An 11,507-nucleotide genomic window follows, 5' to 3' on the forward strand; every position below is an offset into this window, starting at 1 on the left:
GTGGAGGCTGGTACAATTGCAACATTTAAGAGGCATTTGGATGGGTATATGAATAGGAAGGGTTTGGAGGGATATGGGCCGGGTGCTGACAGGTGGGACGAGATTGGGTTGGGATATCTGCTCGGCATGGACGGGTTGGACCGAAGAGTCTGTTTCCGTGCTGTACATCTCTCTGAGTCTCCCTGTAAAGGCCAACATACCATTTCCCTCCTACACTGCCTGCTGCACCGTCAGTGTTTATTTTCAGTGACTGGTGTGCGAGGGCACTGAGACCTCGCCCTTTCCCAATCTATCGCCATTCCGATAATAATCTGCCTTTTTATGTAGTCACTGTTTAAATACTGGAACATTGGAAGCCAACTTGTGAGCAAGATTTCAAAATTAGAAATATAATAATTAAGAAATCATCTGTTGCTTTTGTGACATGAGTTGAGAGATAAATATAGAACCGCAGTAGTATCTCTACCCATTCACAAGAGGAAGATGCTGATTAATGATAACGGTTCAGAGAATGGGGAACTGAGTTCAGCACCGGCTTATTTGTTCAGTTTGAGATTAGACTGATATGAAAATCTCTTTAGTCTCCTAGTTGTAAGAGGTTTGGGTGTTTGCCATCCAGTTTTGTGGCTCAGTGGTTAGCACTGCTGCCTCACGGCACCAGGGACCCGGGTTCGATTCCACCCTCTGTGTGGAGTTGGCACATTCTCCCCGTGTCTGCGTGGGTTTCCTCCGGGTGCTCCAGTTTCGTCCCACAATCCAGAGATGTGCAAGTCAGAGTGAATTGGCCACGAGAAAGTACCCCATAGTGCCCAGCAATATGCAAGCCTTGGGTTAGCCTTGGGCAAAGCAGGATTACAGGGAGAGGGGTGGGTCTGGATTGGATGCTGACTGGAGGGTCAGTGAGGGCCAACTGGCCTGCTTCCCCAGTGAAAGTATCAAGACCCATGTGCCCATGGGAAGTATGCCGTGGGATCCTGAATATTCAGGTGGGGCGTCTATTAAAGGTTCCATCCCTACACAAGCCCAAGCTTCAGTGCCACCACCTTCTGACTCAGGCAAGCCTGCTACGCATTGAGCCACAACTAGGGGTTTAAGTTGTGTGGGTGGGGTCTGCAATGAGCCAGTAAGAAATCCCTGGGGAGCAAAACACAAGCCACTGACCAACAAGCCCTGACGTGGTTCAGGCCTGGAAACAGCGAGTGGGATATTGGCGAGAAAAACAAACTTACCATTTCAACCCTCCAGAAGGACAGGGGAGGGACACCGTCTCCTCCAAACCCACCACATCCTGACTTGGAAACTGTCACTGTTCCTTCAGTGTCGGTCGGTCAAAATCCTGGAACTCCCACCCTCAGGGCATTGTGGGTCTACCATTGTGCTTCACGAAGGGAGCTCACCACTGCCTTTTCAAGGGGTATTTAGGGACGGGCAACAAATCGCAACTTGACCAGCGATGCCCATATCCCAGGAAGGATCAGGGCCTGCTCCAAGACTCAAGTGTTGCTGGCATTTTGTCATCTCTCTCTCTGCCCAGTGCACTCGTCAGTTTGGTTGTCATATTTCTTACAATCCTGAGGTTGTGGTCACTCACCCACCCACCTGTTCCTGGTTAATCCTCATCTTCCCATCAGCCTTAGTGCCTCCTTGCAATAGGCCTCTGAGTGGTCATCCTGGAAACAAACGCAGGTTGTGCCTCATTCTGACGTAGTGCACAGATCAGACTGAATCCCTGTGGCCTCGGGGTACTCTTATGGTCCTAAGTCATCTGGTCCAACAAATCCTTGATCTTGAACGATTTCACTCAGGATGTCTGACCCCTCACCTTCTCTGTCATCTCCCCTGTCCCCGTGCTCCTCTGTACCTGGATATCCTCCTGTCTCTCCCTGACTTTTAGTCGCTGCCCTGTGAGGGGCTGTGTGTTGAGCACCTCGGTCCCTAAACCCTGCAGTTCCACCTGTCAATCCCTTCTTTTTAAAACCTTCCTCTTCGGCCAAACTTGGTCATCGATCCTAACGCCTGCTGGTGGACCCCAATGTCAAATGCCATTTGATAGCTGCCCCTTTCCAAGTGACTCTGGAGTGGGGGATGTTTCATTGCATTAGGTGTGGTATTTACTTGTAATTGTTGTTGTAAAGGTCTGAAAAATCATTGTTTCTAGAATATTCTATTGACTTCCACTGGGTGGCAGCATTTGAAAGGAAAACTCCATTGACACTTAAAAACCACCCAACACCAGGTTATAGTCCAACAGGTTTAATTGGAAGCATGAGCTTTCTGGACACTGCTCCTTCGTCACATGGTTGTGGAATGTCAGATAGCTTTCAGAGCACTGAATTACTGGTGCTTCCAAATAAACATGTTGGACTATAACCTGGTGTTGGGTGATTTTGAACTTTGAGGAGAAAGTGAGGACTGGAGATCAGAGCTGAAAATGTGTTGCTGGAAAAGCGCAGCAGGTCAGGCAGCATCCAAGGAACAGGAGAATCGATGTTTCGGGCATAATTCCTGAAGAAGGGCTCATGCCCGAAACGTCGATTCTCCTGTTCCTTGGATGCTGCCTGACCTGCTGCGCTTTTCCAGCAACACATTTTCAGCTCTGATTTTTAACTTTGTACACCCCAGTCCAACACTTGCTCCTCCACATCATGACTCCCATTAACACTCAATACCATGGAATGCTGTGTTCCCTGAACTTTGCTCACATCAATACAGCATGTGACTAACGTGTGGCACTCTTTAACTAACTCCTCCCTCCCTAACCCGTGTAATATTGACTACAATCACTGGAGATATTTCCTTGGATAGGGGTAGGCCGTGGGACAATTTGACAGTAGCTTCTTAGGAATAGTGAGGGGCCTAGCCGAGGGGAGGAGGGTAGGATGAAGCCATTGCAAATAAACAAACACAACATGGAGGTGAAAATCCTTTTCACTCAGTGAGTGCACTGCCTGAAAATGTGGTGGAGGCAGCTTCAACAGAGGCATTCAGGAGGGGCACTGGGTGGTTATTTGTTTGTTTGATGTGCAGGGACATGGGGAAAGGACAGGTGATTTGCAGTAAGAACCAGAACTGGTGCAGACACGATGGGCTGAATAGCCTCCTCCTGTGCTGTAACAATTCTGTGATTCTGCTACAAAATTGTTAGTGACGTGAAATTAAGGGATAAGGTCAGTATTTATTGTCCTATCCCAGAGGGCAGTTAAGGGTCCAAGCATGTTGCTGTGGGTCTGGAGTCACATGTGGGCCAGGTCAGGTAAGGATGGCAGATTCCTTCCCTAAAGGACATTAGTGAACCAGATGGGTTTTTCCAACAATGGTCATTATTTGGTTTCTAATTCCAGCTAATTATTGAATTCAAATACCACCATCTGCCTTGGCAGGATGCAAACCCAGTCCCCAGGACATTTCCTGGGTCTCTGGATTAACAGGCCAGCGATAATGCGACTAGGACATCACCTCCCCTGGCTCGCTGATGTCCTTCCTTCAGGGAAGGCAACCTGCTGTCCTTACCTGACCTGGCTTCCAGGTGACTCCAGACCCACCACAATGTGATTGACTTGTAATTGCCCGCTGGGAGGGTTTTAACCACCCGCTCCGTTGTCGGGAAGCACACTGAGATGCCTTTTGAAGGAAGGAAGATGAGGGAGTGGCCAGCTAACACTGACTTTTTCCAGGAATACAGAACAGGACTGCTGGCTGGTTCTGGTAAATATTCTCCATCTGGTTCCAGATTGTGGAGCTGAGGCAGCGATTGGCCCGGTCCCAGAAGGAGCTGAGTGAGCGCGAGAATGGCTACGAAGAGAAACAGAGGGACTTCGACAGGAAGTTACTGCTGGCCAAGTCAAAGATTGAGAGTGGAGAGGTACAGAGTTTCTCAGGCTGCACTGTGCACCCGCAGCGTAAGGAAGGAGAGCAGGGCTGGACTATAAGGCTCCGCGAGTGGATCCTTCCCTTCATTCAGACTGTGTGGCTGATGGTCAATCTCCATCAGACTTCCAGTCCACCCTTCATACCCATGATTGTCCGAATGCCCAAACATCCATCTACCCCAACATTGAATATATTCAACAATGGGTGTCCCCATAATCCTTGGGGTTGAGACTTCCAGAAGTTCACAGTCCTCTGTAGAAACATTTTCTCCTCTTTAGACCAAAGTGATTTTCCCTTTCTCCTCCGGCCGCAGCCCTCCACGTTCAAGATTCCCCAGCCGGGGAGAAACCATATTAGTGTTGAGCTCTCTCCGAATTGTGTCTGTTTCAAAGAGATCGCTTCATCTCTGTTCTGGACATTATAGGTCCAATTTGCTCAGCCACTCCCCTGAAGACAATTCTCTATCCCAGGAAACGATCTCCTGAAATACTGTTATATTATTTCCAAGGTATTATAACGTTCTTAAACACAAATATTCAAAATCTTTCACAGTAAAGGAAGGCATAAACGTTTGTTTAACATCTCTGCTATTTCCTCATTCCCCAGGATTATTTCCCTATTTCTGCCTCGGAGGGATCAATATTTATTTTGGCTACTCCCCTCTTTTTTTAAAAAACATTTATCTGTTATTTTTGTTTCCAGCTAGTTGACACTCATTCTATTTTTCTGCCCTTTACTAACTGTTGGTGATTGGTGTCTAAAACATTCCTAATCTTCAGATGTCCTATTGTTTTTATAAATGTGAAAATGCTCTACTTTTAATCAAATGCTATCCTTAACGTCCCCAGGAAAGCACTGCTAGATTTTCATGCTGAGCTGTTTTGCTTTTATGCAATAGATTTTATTGCATATTTTGAACCATGTCTTTTTACAGTCCTCACTATTTACTGCCATTCCTATTTTCAGTCCATTTACCCCCATCATTCCCTTGAAATTGGCTTTGTATCAGTTTGAAATTCACGTTCACCCTCTCAGGAGATGGGCAGTTGATTTTAATCGGGGGTAAAATTTGAGCCTGTGTGATTTCCTGCAAAGGACAAAGTGAGGACTTTGATGAAGGGCTTATGCCCGAAATGTCGATTCTCCTGCTCCTCGGATGCTGCCTGACCTGCTGTGCTTTCCCAGCGCCACACTTTTCAACTCTGACTCTCCTGTAAAACCAACAAAGTTCAGAAACAAGTTGGAGAACAAGTCTTGCCAGAGTGGACAAGCCAGATGATTTGTATTTCTGTAAATTATTTCACCATCACAGGGGCTAGATATGTTGTTCTCTCACTCTCCCACACTCACTCTCTATTCTGCACACCCTCCCTCTCTCACTCCCTTCCCTCTCTGTCTTGTATGTGCAGCGTCTTCTTCTGAAGTTATGGGCCAATGATTTCCTGACTACTTTATTTGCTTGTTCACTTTCTTCGCTCACTCTCTGGTCGTTTCAGTGTCCCTTCGCTACACAACACAGTCATTCGCTTTGTCAGAGGTGCTGGATAAATGGGACTGCAGCCAGCGACTGAGAATCCTTTATCTGTCTCCATGTTTGTCCTTCAGAGCGAGAAGGAGAGGTGTCTAGCAGAGATGAAGGAGCTGAAACAGAGGAACCAGTGTCTGCAGAACCAGCTCCTGCCCCTCACCAAACAGCGGGAATACCAGGAAAAGGAAATTCAGCGTCTCAACAAGGTCAGGCACCAGCCTCCTTGGGTAACCCTTGGATCCAGGAATGCCCACACACACCCACACACACACACACACACACACCCACCCACCCACACACACACACACACACGTATTCATGTACATACACGCGTGCGCGCGCACATGTGTATACGTTCGTGTACATGGACGCATGCACATGGGTACACATACATGGGCGCACACATGTGTACACATGGACATGCACACACGTGCGTAAACGCGCACAGCCAATTTTCCCAGCTAATTTCAGTCCTGTCACTGACAGCCCTCTGTTTCTTCCCTAGGCCTTGGGTGAGGCTCTCGCTGCACAGCCATCGAGCCCACAGCCGGTTCTGTTCAGCAACACCAGTGACTCGTGTATGAGTGCGAGGAGGACTGAGCTCCTCACCCAGATCGAGGTGCTCAAGCAGCAGGTGAGTAGATAATCCCAAACTCCTTTCTTTGTCCTGTATTTTTCTATTGGTGTTCCAGCGGCCACCTCTTGTTGCTTCAGCCCTGTGCCCCTGCCAGGCTCACCCTTAAACCCCTCTCTGTCTCTCCAAAATCTTCTCTGAAAATTGTTTGGGAGCTAGGAGAATGGACAGGCCTTCCAGCTGTCAGGTTGTGAGGAGCAGTGTCCCCCGTTCCCTGGAATCCACGCGGAGTACTCGGTACAGTCTGTGTTGCAGACAGAAGCAGCAAAGGGTCACAGAATCAGGGGAATGAACCATGCTGGAGGGAGTTCAGTGTTGGGGACAAGTCTCCAGTAACTGATGCTGCACACGCACACACGTGCATATCCAAGTAAAGGCCCACATCTTTATAGAGGGATTGATTTTATTCTTTTACTCCAATCACATAGAACATAGAACAGTACAGGCCCTTCAGCCCTCAATGTTGTGCTAGCCTTTTATCCTATTCTAAGATCAGACTAACCTACATGCCCTTCATTCGTGGTATTAACTTCTATGTGCCTATCCAAGAGTTGCTGAAATGTCCCTAATGTATCTGACTCTATCACCACCGCTGGTAGTGCATTCCACACACCACCACACTCTGTGTAAAGAACTGACCTCTGATATCTCCCCAAACCTTCCTTCCATCACCTTAAAATTATGGTCCCTCACGATGGACATTTCTGCCCTGGGAAAAAGCATCTGGCTATCCACTCTATCTATGCCTCTCAACATCTTGTATGCCTCTATCAAGTCACCTCTCATCCTTCTTCGCTCCAATGAGAAAAGCCCTAGCTCCCTCAACCTTTCTTCGTAAGACATACCCTCCAGTCCAGGCAGCATCTGGGTAAATCTCCTCTTTACCCTCTGGAAAGCTTCCACATTCTTTCTATAATGAGGTGACCAGAACTGAACACACTATTCCAAGTGTGACCTAACCAGAGTTCTACAGAGCTGCATCTTAAACTCGCGGCTCTTAAACTCAACCCCCTGCTGATGAAAGCCAACACGCCACATGCCTTCTTAACAACCCTATCAACTTGGGTGACAACTTTGAGGGATCTATGGACAAGGGTCCCAAGATCCCTCTGTCCCTTCCACTTCCTCATCCAAATCATTTATAAAAATCTCAGAGCAGAGGGCTCCCTGCGGAACACCTTGCAGTTGAGAGTCGAGTGTGTAGTGCTGGAAAAACACAGCAAGCCCCATTCCTGATGAAGGGCTTATGCTTGAAACGTCGATTCTCCTGCTCCTCGGATGCTGCCTGACCTGCTGTGCTTTTCCAGCACCACACTCTCAACTCTGATCTCCAGCATCTGCAGTCCTGACTTTCTCCCAGCTCATTCCATACACGTCCCACCCTCTGCATGAAAAGGATGCCCCTTAGTTCCCGTTTTCAATCTTTCCCCTCTCGCCTTTGGCCTATGCCCTCTAGTTGGGGGCTCCCCCCCACCCCATACCACCCTGGGGGAAAGACCTGGGTTATTCCAAGGTCTCCCCCCTTCACCAGGGAGAGATTGCCCGCTCCCCTTCCCCGGAGCTGGGTGGGAGCTGGGGATCGAGCCATCAGGGAGGGAGCTGATGCGACCTGGAATAAGAAGGGGCTTGCCTCCCAACAGCAATGAGCTTTCTGCCTCCTCAGGTGAAAATATTTGAAGAGGATTTTCAGCGGGAGCGCAGTGACCGAGAGCGGATGAACGAGGAGAAAGAAGAGCTGAGGCAGAAACTCGAGAAAGTTCAAACACAGATGACGTTGTTGAACACGCAGGTACACTGTGATGGGGACACCCTCCCCATTCTCTCTCTCTCTCTCTCTCTCTCTCTCTCTTCCTCTCTTTAGTTAAAAATCACACACCACCAGGTTATAGTCCAACAGGTTTATTTGGAAGCACTAGTTTTTGGAGTGCTGCTCCTTCGACAGGTGGTTGTGGAGAATAAGATCGTAGGACACAGAATTTATAGCAAAAGATCAAAGTGTCATACAACTGATACAATGTATTGAACAGACCTAGATTGCTGTTAAGTTTTTAATCACTTAGAATGGGGATGCAGGTTTCCGTTCATTAATACATAAGTCCCAGAACTTCTTTCAAGTGGTAGAGGGTTGTTTTCCAGACTGGAGGCCTGTGACCAGTGGAGTGCCACAAGGATCGGTGCTGGGCCCTCTACTTTTTGTCATTTACATAAAGGATTTTGATGCGAGCATAAGAGGTACAGTTAGTAAGGTTTACAAAATTATGAGGGGCATGGATAGCATAAATAGGCAAAGTCTTTTCCCTGGAGTTGGGGAGACCAGAACTAGAGGGTATAGGTTTAAGGTGAGAGGGGAAAGGTTGGACCGAAGGGTCTGTTTCCGTGCTGTGCATCTCTATGACTCTATACGTCACAGTCCCGAGAAAACTTCAGGTTTCATTTAAAAAAAAGTGTCATCTCAGCTCAGACAATGCATTAAAGGTGTGAGCTCAGAGTCTGTCTGTATTCCAATCTTGAGTCAAACTGGTTCTGTTTCCAAAGCAGGAATTTATAAAGTGTCTCATGGATTATAAAAAATATTGACTGCCTACAGACAGTGCTTTTTGAACAAAATAGAATGTATTTGCAAATACCATTCTGCAAATGCAAATTCACCCCATAGACTTACGTGTGTGTGTGTGTGTGTGTGTGCCTAAATATGTAGTGCAGTAGGGTCACCTGTAGTGTAACATGAACCCAAGGTCCTGGTTGAGGCCCTCCCTATGGGTACAGAACTTAGCTATCAGCCTCTGCTCGGCCACTTTTCGCTGCTGCCTGTCCCGAAGTCCACCTTGGATGATGGTCACCCGAAGGTCCGAGGTGGAATGTCCCAGACCGCTGAAGTGTTCCCTGTGTGGGAGGGAACAGCACTGTCCGGCAACTGTTGCGCGGTGTCCGTCCATCAGTTGTTGTAGAGTCGGCTCAGTTTCCCCAGTGTACCATGGATGTGAGTGTGGGTGGGATGTTCTTCAAAGGGTCGGTGTGAACCTGATGGCCCGAATGATCTGCTTCCATACTGTAGGGAGTCTATGAATATCCCAAAGAAAGTCATTAAACCCTGGAGGTTTTACTCCTGTGATTTCCCACTGCCTAGCCCCATGTCCGATCTCCCATCTCCAACGAACGCGAGCCAGTAAGCGTTAAACAGTGAGAAACAAACACTACTGGTTTTTGTTTTGGATTTCCCCTTCCCACTCCCTTTCCGACATAATCATCCTCGGCCTGCTCCATTGCCACAGTGAATCCGACCGCACATTGGCGGAACAACACCTTATCTTCTGCCTGGGGCAGCCTACAGCCCATAGGACTCAACATTGAGTTCTCCAATTTCAAATAATCTCCCTCCCCAGCCCCTGACTCCCTTTCCAGACCCTCCCGCTGCTCCCATTGACCAACCAGGTCGTACCCTCTACCTGTCTTCACTTCCTTACCCCCACCCCCAGTGCTGAGGAAGGGTTACACCCGAAACGTTGACGTCTCCACCTCCTGGTGCTCCCTGTCCTGCTGTGTTCTCCCAGCCTCCTTGTCTACCAAGGACCCTTTCCCCTTCTTTCACTGCGGATTTCATTCCTGGGCACTCTCACACTGTAACTCAAGAGACTCAATGCAACAATTTCTGAGCTCCCACCTGTCGGGGTGTGTGTGCGTGTGTATCACTCAGTTATTTGTTCAGGGGACTTTTCATTCGCATAGCGCCTATCACAGTCTTGGAGCACCTGACAACCAAAGTAGCACAATATTTCTGGAAGTGCGGTTGTCATTGGGAAATGTGGCTGCCGCGGTTGCACGGATGTGACTGTTAATCCAGAGACCCAGGGAATGTTCTGGGCTCCTGGGTTCGAATCCCACTGCAGCAGAGGGTGGAATTTAAAATCAATAAAAATCTGGAATTAAGAGCCTAATTGATTGTCGGGGGAAGAAAAGCCATCTGCCTCCCAAGTGTCCATTAGGGAGGGGAAACTCCCATCTTTACCTGGTCTGGTCTACTCGTGACTCCAGTATTGTGCTTGACTCCTCACTGCCTTCTGGGTAATTAGGGCTGGGTAATAAATGCTGACCTCGCCAACGGTGCTGACATCCTGGGGGTGAATAAACGAACCTCTGTTGGTTAAAGGGCAAATATTTGCAGGATGCACTTGGCCGCGCACAAGCGAACCATGGGATCTTTCCATACTTACCTAAGAGGGCCCTTAAGATTCTTACCTAACTGGGTCTTGATACCCACACCCTCAGCCTCCGAGGTGGAGTTGTTCCCCACGAGGCCACACACACACTCTCCGGGAGTGATGATCTAACCCAGGCTTGCACTCCCAGTGCAGCCCGGAGCGAGCCCTGCACCCTCTCTGAGGTGACGCCTTCCTGATGTGAGGTTGAACTGATGCTGTGTCTGACCGCTCAATTAGACACGACTGATCCCGCTACCTCTGTCTCAAAGAGCAGCAGGATCCAGAGCCAAGATTCACCCCTTGACCAATGTTGCTAAAAGATTTTTACCAGATGTTTGTGGGAGCTTGCTGTGCACAAATCCACTGTTGTGTTTCCTACTTTGCAATGTCAATTACAAGTCAAAAAAAAACTACGTGGTCGATTCTGAGGGATATCCTGTGATTTGTGAAAGACGCTATCGAAATGTAAGTTTAAACCTTTGCTGAAAGCAGACATTGTGGTTTTTGGTCTTTCCCTTATCAGAATGAGGGGGAAACAGACGGGTTGAAGAGACACCGCTGTGTATGTAGCCTGCTGGTTGGCTGGGCCCTCTTTGGCATGGTGACGCACAAGAACAGTTAACTGTCAGTCTTAATCGTAGGTTACAGGGTAAAGGCAAGAAAATGGTGGAACAGGCTCGAGGGGCCGAATGGCTTACTCATGTTCCTATTTCTTAGACTTTTATAGTCTTAATTCTCACGCCAGACTGATAGATTCTGATTGGTCCAGGTGTTACCATGGGAATGCAGATACACGTTTGTTCTTTCTCTCTATCCATGAGCACTGCCACAGGAGGTCTGCTCCACAGGTGCCTGGTCCTTGGGGCCAGTTCCTTGATGCTCGGCCCAGAAGCATTCTGGGTGAGGTTTACCCAGCAGCTCTCTCTAGGGTAGTTGATCCGGCCTTAGCTGCAGTGTGGGAGGATTTGTCTTTGCAAAAATACTGCTCCTCTTAACACGCTCCTCCTGCCAGCCTCTGGGATTGGTGCTGCTTTTCGTTGGTACTGCTGCCTGCCTTCACTCAAACTAACCCAATTCCCAAACTCTGCAACTGTTTCCCAATGCATCTGGAGCTTCTGCCATCTGTGTGTCTCTCTCTCTCTCTCTCTTCAGCAAACGTTTCTGTGTCTGTCTATTTCTCTTCTCTCTTTCATGTTTTCTCTTTCTCTCTCTTTCTCTGTCCTGCACTCTCTCTGTCTTCGTCCTCCCCCTCTGTCTTTCTCTTCCTCTCTCTCTT

At 48.3% G+C, this 11,507-nt stretch overlaps 1 protein-coding gene across 1 annotated transcript in view; it reads left to right on the top strand.

Moving 5' to 3' along the window:
* Positions 1 to 11,507, top strand: part of tnip1 (TNFAIP3 interacting protein 1) — an 82,623-nt gene that overhangs the window by 59,918 nt on the left and 11,198 nt on the right. Inside the window, exons 7-10 of the mRNA XM_043704213.1 lie at positions 3,731 to 3,862; positions 5,476 to 5,604; positions 5,904 to 6,032; positions 7,696 to 7,821. Coding sequence (XP_043560148.1) covers positions 3,731 to 3,862; positions 5,476 to 5,604; positions 5,904 to 6,032; positions 7,696 to 7,821 — 516 coding nt within the window. The remainder of the gene's footprint in view (positions 1 to 3,730; positions 3,863 to 5,475; positions 5,605 to 5,903; positions 6,033 to 7,695; positions 7,822 to 11,507) is intronic.

Source organism: Chiloscyllium plagiosum, chromosome 14 (assembly GCF_004010195.1).
Source record: "Chiloscyllium plagiosum isolate BGI_BamShark_2017 chromosome 14, ASM401019v2, whole genome shotgun sequence".
Lineage (NCBI taxonomy): Eukaryota > Metazoa > Chordata > Chondrichthyes > Orectolobiformes > Hemiscylliidae > Chiloscyllium > Chiloscyllium plagiosum.